At 44.4% G+C, this 22,469-nt stretch overlaps 2 protein-coding genes across 3 annotated transcripts in view; both read right to left on the bottom strand.

Moving 5' to 3' along the window:
- LOC135520279 (cytosolic 5'-nucleotidase 3-like) overlaps positions 1-18,513 on the bottom strand; it is a 28,998-nt gene extending 10,485 nt beyond the window's left edge. The window contains exons 1-6 of one of the 2 annotated variants that reach the window (XM_064945703.1): positions 18,292-18,513; positions 5,845-5,943; positions 5,641-5,710; positions 5,485-5,531; positions 5,294-5,379; positions 5,129-5,218 (exon numbers count right to left, since the gene is read on the bottom strand). In XM_064945703.1, the coding sequence (XP_064801775.1) occupies positions 5,129-5,218; positions 5,294-5,379; positions 5,485-5,531; positions 5,641-5,710; positions 5,845-5,943; positions 18,292-18,429 (530 nt within the window). In that variant the 5' untranslated portion in view covers positions 18,430-18,513. Of the gene's footprint in view, positions 1-5,128; positions 5,219-5,293; positions 5,380-5,484; positions 5,532-5,640; positions 5,711-5,844; positions 5,944-7,709; positions 7,734-18,291 lie in introns of those variants that run through there. The other variant, XM_064945704.1, reaches the window with a different exon arrangement.
- A 1,693-nt stretch (positions 18,514-20,206) lies between these two features.
- LOC135520278 (dynactin subunit 3-like) lies at positions 20,207-22,290 on the bottom strand. Its single transcript, XM_064945702.1, has 7 exons — positions 22,129-22,290; positions 21,728-21,812; positions 21,500-21,586; positions 21,308-21,391; positions 21,137-21,195; positions 20,969-21,028; positions 20,207-20,684 (listed from the first exon to the last, which is right to left on the bottom strand). Exons 1-7 carry the CDS (start codon positions 22,228-22,230, stop codon positions 20,598-20,600), a joined length of 564 nt encoding a protein of 187 aa, XP_064801774.1. The 5' UTR covers positions 22,231-22,290; the 3' UTR covers positions 20,207-20,597.
- Between the last annotated feature and the right edge of the window lie 179 nt (positions 22,291-22,469).

The following is a 22,469-nucleotide window of genomic DNA, read 5'->3' as shown; positions in this document are numbered from 1 at the left end:
GACGCATAAGCATTAAAACCCCCCATAGCCCTCCCAGTGGGACAGACGCATAAGCATTAACACCACCCATAGCCCTCCCTGTGGGACAGACGCGTAAGCATTAAAACCACCAATAGCCCTCCCTGTGGGACAGACGCATAAGCATTAAAACCCCCGTAGCCCTCCCTGTGGGATAGACGCGTAAGCATTAAAACCCCCATAGCCCTCCCTGTGGGACAGACGCATAAGCATTAAAACCCCCATAGCCCTCCCTGTGGGACAGACGCATAAGCATTAAAACCCCCCATAGCCCTCCCTGTGGGACAGACGCATAAGCATTAAAACCCCCATAGCCCTCCCTGTGGGACAGACGCATAAGCATTAAAACCCGCCATAGCCCTCCCTGTGGGACAGACGCATAAGCATTAAAACCCCCCATAGCCCTCCCTGTGGGACAGACGCGTAAGCATTAAAACCCCATAGCCCTCCCTGTGGGACAGACGCATAAGCATTAAAACCCCCCATAGCCCTCCCTGTGGGACAGACGCATAAGCATTAAAACCCCCCATAGCCCTCCCTGTGGGACAGACGCATAAGCATTAAAACCCCCCATAGCCCTCCCTGTGGGACAGACGCATAAGCATTAAAACCCCCCATAGCCCTCCCTGTGGGACAGACGCGTAAGCATTAAAACCCCCCATAGCCCTCCCTGTGGGACAGAGGCGTAAGCATTAAAAAAAACCATAGCCCTCCCTGTGGGACAGAGGCGTAAGCATTAAAAAAACCATAGCCCTCCCTGTGGGACAGACGCATAAGCATTAAAACCCCCCATAGCCCTCCCTGTGGGACAGACGCGTAAGCATTAAAACCCCATAGCCCTCCCTGTGGGACAGACGCATAAGCATTAAAACCACCCATAGCCCTCCCTGTGGGAAAGACGCATAAGCATTAAAACCCCCATAGCCCTCCCTGTGGGACAGACGCATAAGCATTAAAACCCCCCATAGCCCTCCCTGTGGGACAGACGCATAAGCATTAAAACCCCCCATAGCCCTCCCTGTGGGACAGACGCATAAGCATTAAAACCCCCATAGCCCTCCCTGTGGGACAGACGCATAAGCATTAAAACCCCCATAGCCCTCCCTGTGGGACAGACGCATAAGCATTAAAACCCCCATAGCCCTCCCTGTGGGACAGACGCATAAGCATTAAAACCCCCATAGCCCTCCCTGTGGGACAGACGCATAAGCATTAAAACCCCCATAGCCCTCCCTGTGGGACAGACGCATAAGCATTAAAACCCCCCATAGCCCTCCCTGTGGGACAGACGCATTAGCATTAAAACCACCCATAGCCCTCCCTGTGGGACAGACGCATAAGCATTAAAACCCCCATAACTCTCCCTGTGGGACAGACGCATAAGCATTAAAACCCCCATAGCCCTCCCTGTGGGACAGACGCATAAGCATTAAAACCCCCCATAGCCCTCCCTGTGGGACAGACGCATAAGCATTAAAACCCCCCATAGCCCTCCCTGTGGGACAGACGCATAAGCATTAAAACCCCCCCTCCCTGTGGGACAGACGCGTAAGCATTAAAACCACTCATAGCCCTCCCTGTGGGACAGACGCATAAGCATTAAAACCCCCCATAGCCCTCCCTGTGGGACAGACGCATAAGCATTAAAACCCCCCATAGCCCTCCCAGTGGGACAGACGCATAAGCATTAACACCACCCATAGCCCTCCCTGTGGGACAGACGCGTAAGCATTAAAACCACCAATAGCCCTCCCTGTGGGACAGACGCGTAAGCATTAAAACCCCCCGTAGCCCTCCCTGTGGGATAGACTCATAAGCATTAAAACCACCCATAGCCCTCCCTGTGGGACAGACGCATAAGCATTAAAACCCCCCATAGCCCTCCCTGTGGGACAGACGCATAAGCATTAAAACCCCCATAGCCCTCCCTGTGGGACAGACGCATAAGCATTAAAACCCCCATAGCCCTCCCTGTGGGACAGACGCATAAGCATTAAAACCCCCATAGCCCTCCCTGTGGGACAGACGCATAAGCATTAAAACCCCCATAGCCCTCCCTGTGGGACAGACGCATAAGCATTAAAACCCCCATAGCCCTCCCTGTGGGACAGACGCATAAGCATTAAAACCCCCATAGCACTCCCTGTGGGACAGACGCGTAAGCATTAAAACCCCCATAGCCCTCCCTGTGGGACAGACGCGTAAGCATTAAAACCACCAGTAGCCCTCCCTGTGGGACAGACGCGTAAGCATTAAAACCCCCCGTAGCCCTCCCTGTGGGACAGACGTATAAGCATTAAAACCACCCATAGCCCTCCCTGTGGGACAGACGCATAAGCATTAAAACCCCCATAGCCCTCCCTGTGGGACAGACGCATAAGCATTAAAACCCCCCATAGCCCTCCCTGTGGGACAGACGCATAAGCATTAAAAACCCCCATAGCCCTCCCTGTGGGACAGACGCATAAGCATTAAAACCCCCCATAGCCCTCCCTGTGGGACAGACGCATAAGCATTAAAACCCCCATAGCCCTCCCTGTGGGACAGACGCATAAGCATTAAAACCCCCATAGCCCTCCCTGTGGGACAGACGCATAAGCATTAAAACCCCCCATAGCCCTCCCTGTGGGACAGACGCATAAGCATTAAAACCCCCATAACCCTCCCTGTGGGACAGACGCATAAGCATTAAAACCCCCATAGCCCTCCCTGTGGGACAGACGCATAAGCATTAAAACCCCCCATAGCCCTCCCTGTGGGACAGACGCATAAGCATTAAAACCCCCCATAGCCCTCCCTGTGGGACAGACGCATAAGCATTAAAACCCCCCATAGCCCTCCCTGTGGGACAGACGCATAAGCATTAAAACCCCCCATAACCCTCCCTGTGGGACAGACGCATAAGCATTAAAACCCCCCATAGCACTCCCTGTGGGACAGACGCATAAGCATTAAAACCCCCATAGCCCTCCCTGTGGGACAGACGCATAAGCATTAAAACCCCCCATAGCCCTCCCTGTGGGACAGACGCATAAGCATTAAAACCCCCCATAGCCCTCCCTGTGGGACAGACGCATGAGCATTAAAACCCGCCATAGCCCTCCTGTGGGACAGACGCATAAGCATTAAAACCCCCCATAGCCCTCCCTGTGGGACAGACGCATAAGCATTAAAACCCCCATAGCCCTCCCTGTGGGACAGACGCATCAGCATTAAAACCCCCATAGCCCTCCCTGTGGGACAGACGCATAAGCATTAAAACCCCCCATAGCCCTCCCTGTGGGACAGACGCATAAGCATTAAAACCCCCCATAGCCCTCCCTGTGGGACAGACGCATAAGCATTAAAACCCCCCATAGCCCTCCCTGTGGGACAGACGCATAAGCATTAAAACCCCACATAGCCCTCCCTGTGGGACAGACGCGTAAGCATTAAAACCCCCATAGCCCTCCCTGTGGGACAGACGCGTAAGCATTAAAACCCCCCATAGCCCTCCCTGTGGGACAGACGCGTAAGCATTAAAACCCCCATAGCCCTCCCTGTGCGACAGACGCGTAAGCATTAAAACCACCAATAGCCCTCCTTGTGGGACAGACGCGTAAGCATTAAAACCCCCCGTAGCCCTCCCTGTGGGACAGACTCATAAGCATTAAAACCCCCCATAGCCCTCCCTGTGGGACAGACGCATAAGCATTAAAACCCCCCATAGCCCTCCCTGTGGGACAGACGCATAAGCATTAAAACCCCCCATAGCCCTCCCTGTGGGACAGACGCATAAGCATTAAAACCCCCCATAGCCCTCCCTGTGGGACAGACGCATGAGCATTAAAACCCGCCATAGCCCTCCGTGGGACAGACGCATAAGCATTAAAACCCCCCATAGCCCTCCCTGTGGGACAGACGCATCAGCATTAAAACCCCCCATAGCCCTCCCTGTGGGACAGACGCATCAGCATTAAAACCCCCCATAGCCCTCCCTGTGGGACAGACGCATAAGCATTAAAACCCCCCATAGCCCTCCCTGTGGGACAGACGCATAAGCATTAAAACCCCCCATAGCCCTCCCTGTGGGACAGACGCATAAGCATTAAAACCCCCATAGCCCTCCCTGTGGGACAGACGCATAAGCATTAAAACCCCCCATAGCCCTCCCTGTGGGACAGACGCATAAGCATTAAAACCCCCCATAGCCCTCCCTGTGGGACAGACGCATAAGCATTAAAACCCCCCATAGCCCTCCCTGTGGGACAGACGCATAAGCATTAAAACCCCCCATAGCCCTCCCTGTGGGACAGACGCATAAGCATTAAAACCCCCATAGCCCTCCCTGTGGGACAGACGCGTAAGCATTAAAACCCCCATAGCCCTCCCTGTGGGACAGACGCATCAGCATTAAAACCCCCCATAGCCCTCCCTGTGGGACAGACGCATCAGCATTAAAACCCCCCATAGCCCTCCCTGTGGGACAGACGCATAAGCATTAAAACCCCCATAGCCCTCCCTGTGGGACAGACGCATAAGCATTAAAACCCCCCATAGCCCTCCCTGTGGGACAGACGCATCAGCATTAAAACCCCCCATAGCCCTCCCTGTGGGACAGACGCATCAGCATTAAAACCCCCATAGCCCTCCCTGTGGGACAGACGCATAAGCATTAAAACCCCCATAGCCCTCCCTGTGGGACAGACGCATAAGCATTAAAACCCCCCATAGCCCTCCCTGTGGGACAGACGCATAAGCATTAAAACCCCCATAGCCCTCCCTGTGGGACAGACGCATAAGCATTAAAACCCCCCATAGCCCTCCCTGTGGGACAGACGCATAAGCATTAAAACCCCCCATAGCCCTCCCTGTGGGACAGACGCATAAGCATTAAAACCCCCATAGCCCTCCCTGTGGGACAGACGCATAAGCATTAAAACCCCCCATAGCCCTCCCTGTGGGACAGACGCATAAGCATTAAAACCTCCCATAGCCCTCCCTGTGGGACAGACGCATAAGCATTAAAACCCCCCGTAGCCCTCCCTCTGGGACAGACGCGTAAGCATTAAAACCCCCCGTAGCCCTCCCTCTGGGACAGACGCGCAAGCTATTTTCTATCAGGTCTTACCTCAGGCAGGCGTCTGAGTCTCTCACCACTTCTGAGAGTTTGTCCTTCTGCAGCCTCTGCTCCACCAGTAATGTGTGGGACTTAAAATACCTGTCAACACACACAGAGTGTGCCTTAGCGGTAGCAATTGTGCACGCGCGTGTGAGCGTGCGTGCGTCTACTCACCATTCTACCATAAATGGATACTTCTCCTCCATCGTTAGATGGGGGTCAATCTCTATGGGGTAATATGTGTTCTTAAGCTCCAGTAACTAAAAGACAGACAGAAAATCAATTAGCGTTAACACATATGCTAGTATATTTATGCTTTCGTGACGCCTACAAATACTATTACGCAATAGTAACATCAAACAAACCTTCGTCCTACAATCTTCGGTGACAAGCTTGCAGTTGTCAATGATATCTATGTGGAAAGGAAGACTTTGGTCAGATGGATAGGCCAGAGACAGTCATAGGCAGGTAACTTATTTAGAATCCCAGTAAATGTTGAGCTGGTTTTATGTTGTACTTACCATGACACGTGGGGCAGCGTTTGCCATTGACTGCGAACCGGCTTAACGTCATGTCAAAGTCAGTGATGACCTGAAAACAAACCAGGAGAGCCATGAGGGGAGTCAGTGATAACTCTGGTCATCATACTGTCACCACAGGGTGTCACTGTTCATCCAATACGAACGGCCCATCTCTCTTTGCACACCCTTCCCCTCCTACTGTACCTGTAGTTTGGAGGCGCCACCCTTGATCATGCCACAGATGATCTGCTCCACCCGCTCTGGATCCCTCATGTGGACCGTGTTCTTCTCAAACTCTGGCATCTGAGAGATGGAGAGGGCGAAAGACACAGAAAGAGATCGTTAAGTATGCTTCTAATATACTTTTAAGAGTAGCATGTCACACCCGTCACTGAATCGATAATATCACAACTCAATCATTGAAAAGCACACCCCTCCGGGAGGGGAGGACTCAATAATAAAAAAACGTATTGAAGTTAACTTGAGTTGGGCATATGGTTAGTATTTGGTGGAGCGCGGGTCGAGTTTAAAAGATCACCGCCATTTTTTGAGCAAAGGTAAGAGGAGCCAGGAGTAGACTAACTGGATATCACAACACCCCTCTCCCCTCTCCCCTCGTGCCCCAGCCCCCCATTTCCCAAGGCCCAGAGCAGTGAAACAGCTGATGTTATGGCTCCTTCTTCCATACATAACTGATCACCATCCAAACAAGTCCCAGGCCAGGAGGGAGGAGACCTGAATCACAAACAACTTCCAGGGCTGCAGACACCAATATTTTCTATTGAATGTTACCTACTTGACTTGGTCTAACGATCAGGCAATGAACTAGGTTCAGGTGAACTAGGTTCAGGTGAAGAAATGAGAGAGACAGATCTATAGCTCAGTTGAAGCCCTGTTGAAAATGTCAGGGCAGGGATGTAACAAACCATGAATACAACCTCCAGCTGGTACGAACACACACACACTTTTCTCCCCTTGAGTGCATTTTTAAGGTTGCTAATAAAGGCCAACCTTGACTGATGGGGTGGAGCTGGGGAAGATAGGGGGTGTAAACTAGAGGTCGACCGATTAAATCGGCATGGCCGATTTCAAAACCGATTACATTGCATTCCACGAGAAAACTGCTTGGCAGGCTGACCACCTGTTATGCGAGTGCAGCAAGGAGCCAAGGTAAGTTGCTAGCTAGCATTAAACTGATCTTACATAAAAAATAAACTACATATGGTTTATGATATTACTATAACTAGCTTGTCCTGCATTGCATATAATCAATGCGGTGCCTGTTAATTTATCATTGAATCCCAGCCTACTTCGCCATCTGAGTTTTTTTGGTCCTCCAATAAATTGGTATCGGTGTTAAAAATCATAATCGGTCAACCTCTAGTGCAAACTAGATACCTGGGTATTCTGTCACCAGAGTGTTTGACTATGGAAATAGCAGACACCCCATGAACAAACTTTGTGCACACACACACCCATCAAAGAGGTATGCAACAGCGTACCAAGACTGTTCTGTGGTATCAGTGGACATGTCCAGGGTTATGACTGGGATGAAGTTGGGAATCCCTTCTCACCCCTCTCACTCCACTTAATGTAACACACTGGGGCTCAGGGCTCCTTTAAGTCTTCTGAGAGATGTACATTCCTGATCCATGGAACAGAACACCCTCTCCTTTGGTACATTGGAGTTGTTTACACAATGTCACGCGTCGCAGTCTAATAAATACACCGTTCTAGATACATTGGTCATAAAAAAAAAACAGACGACACCTTTAACTCATTCTTGAATATTAGATATAAACTTAGTTAGCAGAATCCACACTCAAGAGCGCCGAATACCAGTCATACCTATTTAACTATCAACTATTAATACACCCTCTAATATTGTACAGTATAGACTACATAATCATCCATTAATTCCCATCTTCTTCCATGCACTCAGTACATCCTTTCTCCAACCCATAAACGTTAAATACACATCATTTGCAGCCTAGTCATTTTCTGACCCTCTAGAGCAATTTGTCACTGGTGCTAACTGCAGGGTTCTGACCAACAGCACACACACTTACCTTTTCCTCTGGTCTTGCGCAAAACATGTGAAGAAAAGGTTCTGTCAGCAGAGGGCTTATATAGGCAACGCAAGAGAGGCCGTCACCCAACTTAGATTGGATCAGATATTCCCTCCCCTTTGTAAGAGGCATGGCAAGCGCACTGACACGCAAATGAACAACTCACACACAGCTTCAATGTGTCAAACACATGACAAAGATTAAATGAACATCTTAAAAAACATAGGTAGATGAGGTGTAACATGGAATAGCCCCATGGCAGTAGTTTACCTTTAACCCCTGACCCCTCAGCTTTTAAGAGGTACTGTAACGGGAATCCATTACAATCACATGATGCAACAGAAAGAGCCCTAACACTTGTCTGGATTATTGCCAGGCCAGGGATGAAACACTGAGGTGCATTTCTGCAACGCAGAGCACACACACATTAAGACCCCTACTCTGCCCCAAACATAATTTGTGTGTGCATGGTTATGGAATACCAGGGTCCACGGGTCATGGTTCATCCACTCTGCTCTCTCTGGTTATATGCCGCGTTCACATGCTAGTCGGAACGCTGACATTTCTAACTTGCTGATTTGTTGACCGAGGCACGTGTATAACTAAAACAAATTAGCAAGTCAGAAATTTCAGTTCCGAAAAGCACGTGAGCATGGCAATATCTAAGAGCTCCTCAGTGTTAGGACAGTCATTACATGAGAAACCCTACCTCAGCTGCAGGGTCACATACCACCTTTCAATAGGCCCAACTCAGGCAGAGCATTCTAAACACATCTCCCCAAAATAAGACTACACACACACCTATCCAATAAACATTGGGCAAATACAACGTAAGGGCTGGCCAATCATATTCAGGTCTGCATTTATACCATGGTGACTGTTGGGTTTCTAACACTGGTATCATATGTAGGTGAGAAATCCAACCTCCTCACTCAAGCCTTGGGGCAGTAGGTTAAAACCTGATACACTAATGCAGTCTTTTTAGAAGACATTTAAAACTACAAGGATAAACAAAAACATGTCCCACCCAATCTAAAAAAATTTAAAAATAAGTCCCTCATAAATAGGCGAGGCCTACCCTTTCAACAATCCTTGGAAAACTGTCAAACATCAGGTGTTGGCAATTCTGCCTCACCTGAATATTTTATTTTCTGGGGGGAAACAGCATTTAAAACCTATTGTCAGTTTGTAACTTTCACATCCGTGAAAGTGCTGGCTCAACATTCCTTTCTACAGTGGAGCATGTCTCATCCTCACCCCCAGTCTTGTTCACTAAAGTCAAAAGGTTACAGAGGACACAGGGCTGGAGTTAATTTGTAGTAGTCTGCATTCAGTCCACCATCAGCCATTGGGCAACAGAGTGGAAGATGTGCTTTGAGGCATTTCCATTTACCTGTGCATTTGTGTCAGCATTATGCCTACACAGATATAGGGAAGAGAGGTTCTACTGGGTGAATCAGTCAATGTAAGATAATCTACTGAACATTTCTGCAGCAAAACGGCATGCTGCTCACAACAGTTGACTGAGCCAAAATGGTGACTTTGCCAGGCAGGCTTGGACACTCATTTCCCTAGAACAGCATTCTGATAAGCTGCGTGTGCTGCTCTGTGATTAAAGTAGGGCTGTGGTTGGGCCCCATTTAGTTTGCCAAAGTATCATCCACATTGCAATGATAGCTTAATAACATGCATTTCTCTTAATTTGTCATGCCCACTGAAAAACCTAAAATAGTATTGGCTCTGGGGTGGAGTAGAAATGGTCCTTTTAGAGGTCTTACCCCTTGAAAGAAAGTCTAAGAGAAACAGACAGATCCCCTTCGCCCTATACTCCACACCTCATAAATATCAATAAGTAGACAGTAAAGTGGACAGTGTCTGCTGTAAGAGCTCTTCAGCTAACAATATCACCACAGGTACAGTCCGCTCTGTCGTAGATAAACTCCCTCTCGACAAAGGAGGAAGGTTGTAACTCTGTTACCCCTGGATAAGCATGCCATGTCACAGGAGAAGCCAGAGAGAACATTTTGTGACCTCAGCCAAACAAGGTCACTAACCCAGCAAAATACGCCTGTACTCTTTATGTCAGTCACCCTTCCTTGGACTATTTAAGCCTAGACTTTGTTGAGCGACACATTGTAGTGGCGATTCCCTATGAAAAGCCACAGGCACGGGAGAGAGCAGTCCATAACACGTCCACAAACATCAGCTTTCCAAATGTTACTCTTTTTGGGTGAAGTTTCCATTTACTGCACATATAAATAGCTCCTATACACATATTCCTATAGAAAAGGTAAAGAGAGATCCATTCTATAAGCTGTACCTGTGATACGGTAACAACTATGTGCTAGCCCTTCCTGGTCACCTGTGCAGCTAGCCCTTCCTGGTCACCTGTGCAGCTAGCCCTTCCTGGTCACCTGTGCAGCTAGCCCTTCCTGGTCACCTGTGCAGCTAGCCCTTCCTGGTCACCTGTGCAGCTAGCCCTTCCTGGTCACCTGTGCAGCTAGCTAACCACACACACACATGCCCAACATAGTGCCTTCTAGTGTACAAAACAAGTCAAAATAACCCTTGACAGACATATACAGAACACAAACAGACCAAAACAGCTCTCACACTGTATAGGCCGAACCGTCATGTAAAGACACTGGTTCTATACTGGAGTCAAAGTAAGACTTTGAAAGTAATAGTGAAAGAGTTGTCGTAAGATCATGAAAATACTATCTGCATTCACACCCATGCTGCGGCTACTCTGTTTATTATCTATGCATAGTCACTTTAATACCTCTACCTACATGTACATATTACCTCAATTACCCGGTACCCCCTGTATATAGCTTCAAGATTGTTATTTTACTGCTGCTCTTTAATTATTTGTTACATTCATTTTACTTGTTTAGGTATTTTCTTAAAACTGCCTTGTTGGTTAAGGGCATGTAAGTAAGCATTTCACTGTTTTCGGCACATGACAAATTAAACTTGAAAATTTAACACACCATAATACTAGAACATGGAGTAACACTATTTCTCTAAAACAGCTACACAGATCAAACTGAAAAAGAAATATAATATGAAGTAAAACAGTTCAGCTCTGAGTAAGACTGGCAAACAATCTCCATGGAGAAAGTGGAGTGAATGTCTTTATTAACTTGAGAGCAAGCATAAGAATTACAAATGTTCTTGCCTGCCATCTAGTGGCCAATGAGGTTCAATACATGAGATCATTTCAATTCCAAACCCAATCATGTAAACTTTCAGGACCCTGTCTTTCAAAGATAATTTATGAGAATCCAAATAACTTCACAGATATTCATTGTAAAGGGTTTAAACACTGTTTGCCATGGGTGAACCATAAACAATTAATGAACATGCACCTGTGGAACAGTTGTTAAGACACTAACAGCTTACAGACGGTAGGCAACTAAGGTCACAGTTACACTAAAGAGGCCTTCCTACTGACTCTGAAAAACAACAAAGAAAGATGCCCAGGGTCCCTGCTCATCTGCGTGAACGTGCCTTAGGCATGCTGCAAGAAGGCATGAGGAGCTGTTTGAGCCAGAGGTCTGGCAGAGTGCCATGAGCTGATCACGCGTGCGCCCGTGTGAGGTAGCTGCGTTTCATTGCATTTCTAAAGACAAAAAACATTCTCCGGTTGGAACATTATTGAAGATTTATGTTAACTTCTTGGTGACAGGGGGCAGTATTTTCACATCCGGATGAAATGCATGCCCAAATTCAACTGCCTGCTACTCATCCCCAGAAGATAAGATATGCATATTATTAGTAGATTTGGATAGAAAACACTGAAGTTTCTAAAACTGTTTGAATCATGTCTGAGTATAAGAGAACTTATGTAACAGGCGAAACTGAGGAAAAACCATTCAGATTCTTTTTGTCTGAAGTCACTCTTTTCAATGGGTTTTCATTGGGAATCCAGATTTCTAAGGGACCTTCTTGCAGTTCCTACCGCTTCCACTGGATGTCACCAGTCTTTAGAAATTGGTTGAGGTTTTTCCTTTGTGTAATGAAGAAGTAGCCCTGTTCAAAACGAGGGTGACTTCAAGCGTACTGTTTGTTAGAGGCGCGTGACCAGAAAGGTAGCGTCAGTTTGTTTTCTTCCTGTATTGAACACAGATCATCCAGTCTTGAATTTTATCGATTATTTCCGTTAAAAAAAATACCTAAAGTTGTATTACAAAAGTAGTTTGAAATGTTTTGGCAAAGTTTACAGTTAACTTATGAGATATTTTGTAATCACGTTAAGCAAGTTGGAACCGGTGTTTTTCTGGATCAAACTAGCCAAATAAATGGACATTTTGGATATATATATATCGACGGAATTAATCGAACAAAGGGACCATTTGTGATGTTTATGGGACATATTGGAGTGCCAACAGAAGAAGCTCGTCAAAAGGCATGATTTATATTTTTATTTCTGCGTCGTGTGTCGCGCCTGCAGGGTTGAAATATGCTTTATTTGTTTACGGAGGTGCTATCCTCAGATAATAGCATCGTTTGCTTTCGCCGAAAAGCCTTGATGATATCTGACACGTTGGCTGGATTCACAACACGTGTAGCTTTAATTTGGTATCTTACGTGTGATTTCATGAAAGTTTGATTTTTATAGTAATTTATTTGAATTTGGCGCTCTGCATTTACTCTGGCTTTTGGCCAGGTGGGACGCTAGCGTCCCACATATCCCAGAGAGGTTAGAAACATCCTAAAGATTGATTCTATATATTGTTTGACATGTTTCTACGAACTGTAATAGAACTTTTGACATTTCATCTGAACAAGTGATTGCGCATTATGAATTACGGGGCTAAAAGCACAAACAAAAAGGAGGTGTTTGGACATAAATGGACTTTATCAAACAAAATAAACATTTATTGTGGAACTGGGATTCCTGGGAGTGAATCGCTATTTCTGACTTTCCTGACACCTCTCCTTTGGAAAATGGCTGTATGATTTTCTGTGACTAGCGCTGACCTAACAATCTCAAGGTGTGCTTTCACCGTAAAGCCATTTTGAAATCTGACACAGCAGTTGCATTAAGGAGAAGTTTATCTATAATTCCATGCATAACACTTGTATCTTTTATCAATGTTTATTATGAGTATTTCTGTAATTTGATGTGGCTCTCTGCACTTTCAATGGATGTGTGTTTGAGACAATGCATTCCTGAACATAACACACCAATTTCGAATTAGGTTTTTGGACATAAAGATTAACTTTATCGAACAAAACACACATTTATTGTGTAACACGAAGTCCTGTGAGTGCCATCTGATGAAGATCAAAGGTTAGTGATTAATTTAATCGCTATTTCTGACTTTTGTGAGCCCTCTCCTTGGCTGGAAAATGGCTGTTAGGTGCTGACCTAACAATAGTTTGGTGTGCTTTCGCCGTAAAGCCCATTTGAAATCGGACACTGTGGCTGGATTTACAAGAAGTTTATCTTTAAAATTGTGTATAATACTTGTATGTTTGAGGAATTTTAATTATGGGATTTCTGTTGTTTTGAATTTGGCGACCTGCAATTTCACTGGCTGTTGGCGAGGTGGGACGCTACCGTCCCACTTATCCCAGAGAAGTATTATATTAACATCAATAAAGTTAATTTAACCTCAAATAATGAAACATGTTCAATTTGGTTTAAATAACGCAAAAACAAAGTGTTGGAGAAGTAAAAGTGCAATATGTGCCATGTAAAAAAGCTAACGTTTAAGTTCCTTGCTCAGAACATGAGAACATATAAAATCTGGTGGTTCCTTTTAACATGAGTCTTCAATATTCCCAGGTAAGAAGTTTTAGGTTGTATTTATTATAGGACTATTTCTCTCTAACCACTTGTATTTCATATACCTTTGACTATTGGATGTTCTTATAGGCACTTTAGTATTGCCAGTAACAGTATAGCTTCTGTCGCTCTCTTCGCCCCTACCTGGGCTCGAACCAGGGACACGTCGACAACAGCCACCCTCGAAGCATTGCTCCACAAAAGCCGCAGCCCTTGCAGAGCAACGGAAACAACTACTTCAAGGTCTTCGATCGAGTGACGTCACCGATTGAAACACTATTAGCTCGCACCCCGCTAACTAACGAGCCATTTCACATCGGTTACACCAGCTTAATCTCGGGAGTTGATAGACTTGAAGTCAAACAGTGCAATGCTTGAAACACAGCTAAGAGCTGCTGGCAAATACATGAAAGTGCTGTTTGAATGAATGCTTAAGAGCCTGCTGCTGCTGCCTAACATCGCTCAGTCAGACTGCTATCAAATCATAGACTAACATAATAACACACAAAAATACGAGCCGTAGGTCATTAATATGGTCAAATCCAGAAACTATAATTTTGAAAACAAAACGTTTATTCTTTCCGTTCTGTATTTTATCTAACGGGTGGCATCGCTAAGTCTAAATATTGCTGTTACATTGCACAACCTTCAATGTTATGTCATAATTATGTACAATTCCGGCAAATTAATTAGAGTTCGCAACGAGCCAGGCGGCCCAAACTGCTGCATATACCCGGACTCTGCTTGCACGGAACACAAGACAAGTGACAATTTCCCTAGATAAAAGAAATTCATGTAAGCAGGCAATATTAACTAAATATGCAGGTTTAAAAATAGGCATAAGACTCCTGAACAGGTAATCAAATGGCTACCCGGACTATTTGTATTGTGTGCCACCCACCAACCCCTCTTTTTACACTGCTGCTGTTAATCATATGCAGTCACTAACTATACATTCATGTACATACTACCTCAATTGGGCCGACCAACCAGTGCTCCCGCACATTGGCTAACCGGGCTATCTGCATTGAGTCCCACCAACCCCTCTTTCACACTACTGCTACTCTCGGTTCATCATATATGCAGTCACTTTAACCATATGTACATACATAATACTCAATCAGCCTGACTAACCGGTGTCTATGTAGCCTCGCTACTTTTATAGCCTGTCTTTTTACTGTTGTTTTATTTCTTTATCTACCCATTGTTCACCAAATACCTTTTTTGCACTATAGGTTGGAGCCTGTAAGTCAGCCTACACCTGTTGTATTCAGCGCACGTGACAAATAAACTTTGATTTGATTTTAACAAAAGGCATTGCTGTTTATGGTTAGGTTTATTGGTGCAACAGTAATTTTTTCACAAATGCGCTTGTTAAATCACCCCCCATTTGGCGAAGTAGGCTGTGATTCGATGATAATCAATGCGGTGCCGGTTTAATTAACTAGCTTGTCCTAATTAAATTAACTCGGAATATCATCAACCATGTGTAGTTAACTAGTGATTATGTTAAGATTGATTGTTTTTTACAATATACGTTTTATGCTAGCTAGCAACTTACCTTGGCTTCTTGCTGCACTCGCATAACAGGTAGTCAGTCTGCCACGCAGTCTCCTCGTGGAGTGCAATGTAATAGGCCACAATCGGTGTCTAAAAACGCAGATTACGAAAACTTCAAATCGGCCCCAATTTAAAAAAATAAAAATAAATAAATAAAAAATAAATAAATGAATAAAATATAATATATATAAAATAAATAAAAAAATAAAAAAAAAATCGGCCATTCCGATTAAATTGGTCGACCTTTAGCACAAACCCACCATCGCCGGACCAGACTGGCGAAAAAGTGCTCTTCACTGACGAGTCGCGGTTTTGTTACACCAGGGGTGATGGTCGGATTCACATTTATCGTTGAAGGAATGAGCGTTACACCGAGGCCTGTACTCTGGAGATGGATCGATTTAGAGGTGGAGGGTCCGTCATGGTCTGGGGCGGTGTGTCACAGCATTATCGGACTGAGCTTGTCGTCATTGCAGGCAATCTCAACGCTGTGCGTTACAGGGAAGACATCCTCCTCCCTCATGTGGTATCCTTCCTGTAGGCTCATCCTGACATCACCCTCCTGCATGACAATGCCACCAGCCATACTGCTCATTCTGTGCGTGATTTCCTGCGAGACAGGAATGTCAGTGTTCTGCCATGGCCAGGGAAGAGCCCGGATCTCAATCCCATTGAGCACATCCGGGACCTGTTGGATCGGAGGGTGAGGGCTAGGGCCATTCCCCCCAGAAATGTCTGGGAACTTGCAGGTTCCTTGGTGGCACCTGCAAGTTCACAGCAAGAACTGGCAAATCTGGTGCAGTCCATGAGTAGGATGCGCACTGCAGTACTTAATGCAGCTGGTGTCCACACCAGATACCGACTGTTACTTTTGATTTTATTACCCTGAAAATGTCCTTTTTTTTGCTGAGTTTAGTAAATGCCCATCATTGACCAACAGGACACCACTGTGGGCTGTGACATCAGGCTACATGAGCACACCTGCTACAAATGGTTACTGTGGAGTGGATGTGTGTTCTTACAACAGTTGAGCCATCATCAAAAGCGGATGTCCTTCCCATTCTGGGGACATTGTAAAAAATAAAAAAAAAAAAAAATAAAAAAGCAGAGAGCAAAGGTTGCCTAAATAGAGCCCCAGTCAGAAAGCAGGGAATAAAGCAGACAGCAGGTCATTCCTGGAAGAAGTTCAGTGTGAATGAATGGGTCAACACACTAAATGTCATGCCCACCCCTAGGCCTACTACCTAGGTTCTGTGAAATAGAATACCAAAAGGTATCTTCAGGATTAGAATATTGACATACACCAAGTATACTAAACATTGGGAACAACATCCTAATATTGAGTTGCACCCCCTTTTGCCCCAATTTGTCAGGGCATGGACTCTATAAAGGTTCACTTCCCTGCCCCGCAGTTCGCTACAGTGGTATCAGAAGTAGGAGGGCGGCCGTGAGGCCATCGGAACGCGCTGCCCGGATATGTGAGGGGGCCGAGAAGTCAAAGCACGGGGACGTGCCTTCCTGTTTTAAGGGGGGGGCAGTGTAGCGATCCTCGCTATATGGCCACATTACAATACCCACCAAGTAGGTTAATCTGATTGGCGAGACGCATAGGGTGTTTGCCTTTCATGGCAGCGACCCAGGTCCACTCCCTGCCCCGCCATTCACTGAGATACATTTGTCATCTGATCCAGATAGTCACTAAATCTAACCTAGGCTGAGGCCCAACATGTTAACAAATCCTCAGTGGTACCCTTTGATGGTAGGTTGTCTAAACATCAGCCTGAAAGAAGTTGCTGTAAACCAGAATGTTGAATGCAATGATATTTAAAGCTGCAATATATAACTTTCTGGGCAACACAATCAAATTCACATAGAAACGTGTTATAAATCTGTCAGTCATTCTCATGGAAAGCAAGTCTAAGAAGCGGTAGATATGTTGTGTGTGCTATTTCTATGCTTTCTGTTCTTGAGTTTAGTTTTTGCTTCTTTTTCCCTTTCAGGTTTGTACACCAGCTTCAAATACTATATTTTTGGTTATGGAAAATAGATTTCACAGCAGTTTAGATGTTACAACGATTCTCTACACTATACTTGCTTCGTCACAAACTGAATTTAGGCGAACTATTAGAATTTTAATAACCAGAAAATGGCTGAACGATTTCTGCATAGTGCATCTTTTAAAAATTACTTTACTGGTTGTCCTTGGTGTTGGTCCTTTTTGACAGTAGGAAGTGTAAATAGGTTTAACCACAGGAAAGTGTAGTTAACCCAACTTTTTGCAGCGCCTTGTAGGTTCTGTTGCTTGTACTTTCCATCTCCTGATGCATTTAACGTGATGCACAATATATAAATAGCAGAATGTAACCGAACTTTTGTCTATCAAAGCCCGTTCCTTCGCAAATAGCTGAAAGTGCTTGTGGAATCTGTCAGTTAATTGCGTGGTACAATGTTTGATCTGTGCTTAGGTTAAACTCGGCCATTGTTGACATATTGGGCAAGTCCTGTGCGAATTGTTTCAGCATTGAAAAGACAAACCGACATACAGACCAGCGTACTGAAAGTCAGGTTAATGACACTACTCTGGATATTGTGTCTTAGATTATCTTCTATACAAAAATCTGTGAACAAGTAAAGTACGTTCAAATTAAATTAATTCAACAGTCTGACATGTGATGGGGCTGTTCGCAAAAAAAGTGAGCCTAACGTTACATGTTAGAGACGAGAGGGGAGTCTTCCACTCTCGGAAATCGAAGTGACTAACAGATGGTAGGCTACATGTCCTAAAATTGAGAATGGACCTTACAGAATCAAAACATTTATCTAGCAATGATGCTTGAGGACAAGCAATGTGAAAAGTAAAACTCACACACCTGATCTGTAAGTCCGTATGTTGACATACCAGTTGAAATTGTTTGATAGGCAGACTACTTTGGCTTCAAAACTTATTTAGTTGTCATTTTGGACAGGGGGCTCGAGGTTAGAGCAGAAGGGGGCTTTGCATAACTCGGAAACAAACCACTGTACCTACATTCTTTGAACAAAAATATTATTACAATAGGACTAGCTAACAAACAGCGTCAGATTAGTCATGTCACGTTTTGACAGCTTTTCGTGACACCATGATAGCGAGCTAGCAAATAATGACCTCTAAACCACCCTTGTTATCTTTATGAACATCCGCGACTGCGCAATGCGCGCATGAACAGCACGCGCGAGTCCACTCACCATCTCGATGATCTTTGTTTTCTTTCCCGCTCTCTTCTTCTTGGCGAACATGTACTGGGCGAGAACCACACCTCCGAACAGGGCACATACACTGGCACTGGCCGCTGCACCGACTTTTACCACGGCAGTCTTGTCCATGGTTGTGCCGCTCCAAACAAACGATTCTACTCCTTATGTCAACATGGTCCCTCCCTCGAGTCGATTGGCGGCTGAGACTGTAACTGACTACGTACGTACGTGCCCTCCTACCGCTACCACTCGGGTGAAAGCGGGGGGTTGATGTGTATTTATACCAACATCTTTTAATCATCCAGGGGTATTTCACCAAACGAACCCAAATATTTGTTGTAATTGTGCTGGTAACGCATAGAGTAAAATGCTACAATGAAGAAATTGATACACATTTTCAGTTTCCGTATTATTGGTTTCTAATTAGTATGAACCACGTCCATGGAAACGAGCCCCAACAAAACAGATGTTTGCCCATACGTAAATTTAATAAGAATACGTTACTCATTACAATTAATTACATTACTCATTACTATTGCCCAATAATAGGATAGAGTGTCTGCCTGTATTTCGCAATATTTTTGTCTGCATTTCAGATATTGTCTGCAGAAAAAGATTTACCTACATAACCAATGGTGCAAGTTTTAGACAAGAAGGACTAATCAATTACAATGAAAATTTCCCCCATCTGCTGCCAAATTGTCCACATTTACCGAGCGCGTGCTAGACAGCGGGAGAATCTCAATCGTCTCCTCTCTCTTCGCCTCCTTCTCCCTTCTTCAAACCCATTGGAAGGACCTCTGTTTTTTCCTCGTCCAATTGGGGTTGAGAAGGCGAGGATAGAAGACGCGAGTAGTGTGCGAAAACAAATTCTCTCTATAACAATAGCAAGCTCGTGACTTGAAGTGGCAAGGGGAAGTCAAAATGTTTGTTGATTCTGTCCCACAATTTGAAAATTGTTTGAATACTAGACATATCTATAACTAGGTTTCCATCCAACCATTTCATGTGGATAAATTAACTGCCTCATGAAAAATATCACGAACGGGCTGATGGAATTAGGATATGCCGGTACAATTGAATAAATACCGACAGACAACTTGTTCGTTCGAAATAGTGGGCTCTATTTGCGTTGATAAAATCAATTATGTGAGAAATTGCGGTGGAGATCTCTTTATGGGCAAATATTGAGTCACGCGATGATATGTTGTGTGGTCCCACTACGACTCGGGAAACCATGCAGTTTGAGGCTACAGATAAAATAAATTATGAATTTAACAGGGTGATGACTGTACGTGATGAGCTTGATGCTCCTTTCCAAAACATATCGAGGGTCTTATTCTGGTGACATAATGGTCGATGTGGCTGTTATCCATAATAATCTCATAATGTAGGTAGCCTACACGCAGCTGTCGAGCAGTTGGCAAAAGTGGGCACATTTGATATGTAACACAACAGCTTGACAAAACCATCAATAGAATTGAAAATGGAAACCCAGTGAACTTGTATTTTTCATTCGGTACATGGACATTTTACAATAAACGTTATTTTATGTCCACTACTTCATTACGCGCAGGCTTTTATCCGCAATAAATCCTTTTCATGGAAACACATCTCTGGTAGGAAAATGCGCATACTATTTTATGCAGATTTTAGAAGTTTCGCATTAAAATCTGTCGCAAATTGGATGGAAACCTACCTTGACTAAAACTACGTTTTTACAATGGATCAATTGCATCTCCGATTGTAAAACGTCTTCTCTTCGTAGTCCTAGATGTTTTTTGAAATACATGTAATTAAATGCAAACATCAGAAAAATACTCTCAGGCACAGTTTAAGTTTCGGACATTAGTTTTATAACAATATATTGAACAAAGTATTGCACAAACAGAAATAAACCAAATAGTTAATGTTGACCAGTATGGATTTTATTGCAATTACTTTACATTTGCAGTCATGTCTGATATAAAACCATTTAAAACCAAGACTTTGAGGAAGAAGAATTAAGTTAGTGTGCAAATTCTTCTCTATGCTCTACTGTCAAGCGACCCAGAAAGAAAGCAGTCTTGTGACTGCCTGGAGCAGTGTTGCAGAGTTGGAATGCATGGGTACATTCTATGTTGAATAAATGTACAAAGAGGAGATATATATATATATATTTTTTAAGTTATGCAAATGTCTCTAGATGTAGCTGTAAATAAATAACAATAATATCCAGCAAGTTACATTAATGTGCATTTCGGACAATTGACATCATGCTGTGACGTTGTCATAATGGTCATCACTGGACATAATCGCTACTCCACTTGACGGATTCCCTTTGCCTCCTCCACTTTCCGCAGGCTCTCATCCCACTGGGTGAACTGCTTGGACAGCAGGAACATCTGTCAAAGTTCAAAGAATTTGGTGGGCTGGGCAGTTCATTCCATTAGCACAGACTAGACATTTCTCAGAGTTCAACATGACTTGACAGAAAACACAATCTAGGTAATTACTTTTAGCAACCACTCACGCTTATTCATCTGACCGAGGAGGTCAGGAGACAAGACAGCCAATGTACTCGACAGTTTCACTAGCTAACCTCAGATATATTTTCCTCTGGCTTGATCAGTGTTATTTATTCATTTCAATAATTCGATTATTTGCTATTATAATGAAGGAAAGGTACCATTTTGTTATACTCCTCAAACAGCTTCTTCACCTCTAGGGACTGGGCCTCAGTTTGGTCCTTTGAGAAAATGACAAGAATGGTGTCACTAAGATACGCTAGATTGACTTTTGTGAATTACAGTGTCTTGTGAGGAAGACAAAATCAAGAAAAGGGGGGGGTTCATACCTGCTCTTTGATGTGAATCTGAGACAAACGCTGTAGCTTGGTGGCATGCTCTGGCACATCTGTGAATAAGAACTTTACAGTGAGCTGCATTCAACTTAACAAACACTATTTAATCTATCATCACTTCACACAGACCATATTGTAATGGTACATCAATTCCCTCGCACTGACCTCTGATGTAGTTGCTGTCCAATAGTGGCTGGAGGTTGCTGACCTGCTCCAGAAGGGTGGCCTGGGAAAGGAGGAAGTCTTCCTCTGCGGGGAGAAACAAGTGCATGAATTTGAGACTGGAGGCACATATCCATACGCCGGAGGCCTACTCAATCACCACATTTACTCAAATTTTAAATTAAAAACTCTTACCAGCAAGGATGAATTCCAGCTTCATGGCATCAGGAACAGTGATGTGGTCAGTGAACTGAGGGTTCAGATACTTCAGCAGGTCCTCAACTGTACAGAGAACAAAAGGTTGTAGAATATATACTAGTTACTATGTGGGAAATATAATCACAATTGACCTTCCTTTGTGATTGTCCTGTTAATAATGTGTCCCATCCAAGTCACAGTTGTGTTGTCTAAGATGTCACTCACTCTTTTTGTGTAGAATCTTCACTCGTTCCCTCTTATTTGCAGTGTTTGTAAGGGCGGCCTGAATTCTGGAGAGGGAATCCGCGCACTAAGGAACAGAGTGCATTAGATGATAAAGTAAAAAGCAAAACTTGTGAAAATAAACCGTGTTATTTCCGTGCTGGCATTGAGTTATGTAGCTATCTAGTTAGCGATTACTCGCTCGACATTAAAATATTGGATTGTAGCTAACTTAGTCGGAATGCCCTGGCATAGCTGTTCTTCTCATATTTCCCATAATATTGATGTCTAAGCATTGATTGTATGAAGACAGTAGGTGTGCAAAAAGGGCGTTCGCTTGCTAGCCAAAGCTAGCAGGCAATTGAATCACTATTCTGCATTTTTAATGTAAAATATTGTCAAACCTTCACGGGTTTCCCTCCCTTGTTCCTTTTTTCACCGTATATACGACTTTCCAGCGTCTCAAGACGCGTTTCGAGGTTATCAACTTCAAATTTCCTATCCATTCTTGATTCAGGGAGCACAACAAATGGATACGGTTCGTTGTAATGACGTCCAACAGGCGACGACGCACAATTATTGCGTCATAGCAAAAAAATCTACGGATCGTGAAAGGCGCCATATTTGTTGTCCTTAAAGAAAATTTCAGTGGTTTGCAAGCTGTAAATTAAACTACCAATAACTACAAAATTACTTATCGATTGCTAGGCGAATCAAAATTGTCGTCACTAACCAACAATTTTAT

This window comes from Oncorhynchus masou, chromosome 29 (assembly GCF_036934945.1).
Source record: "Oncorhynchus masou masou isolate Uvic2021 chromosome 29, UVic_Omas_1.1, whole genome shotgun sequence".
Lineage (NCBI taxonomy): Eukaryota > Metazoa > Chordata > Actinopteri > Salmoniformes > Salmonidae > Oncorhynchus > Oncorhynchus masou.
Note: the sequence above shows the minus strand (reverse complement) of the source record. Positions and strands in the feature narration are given on the sequence as shown.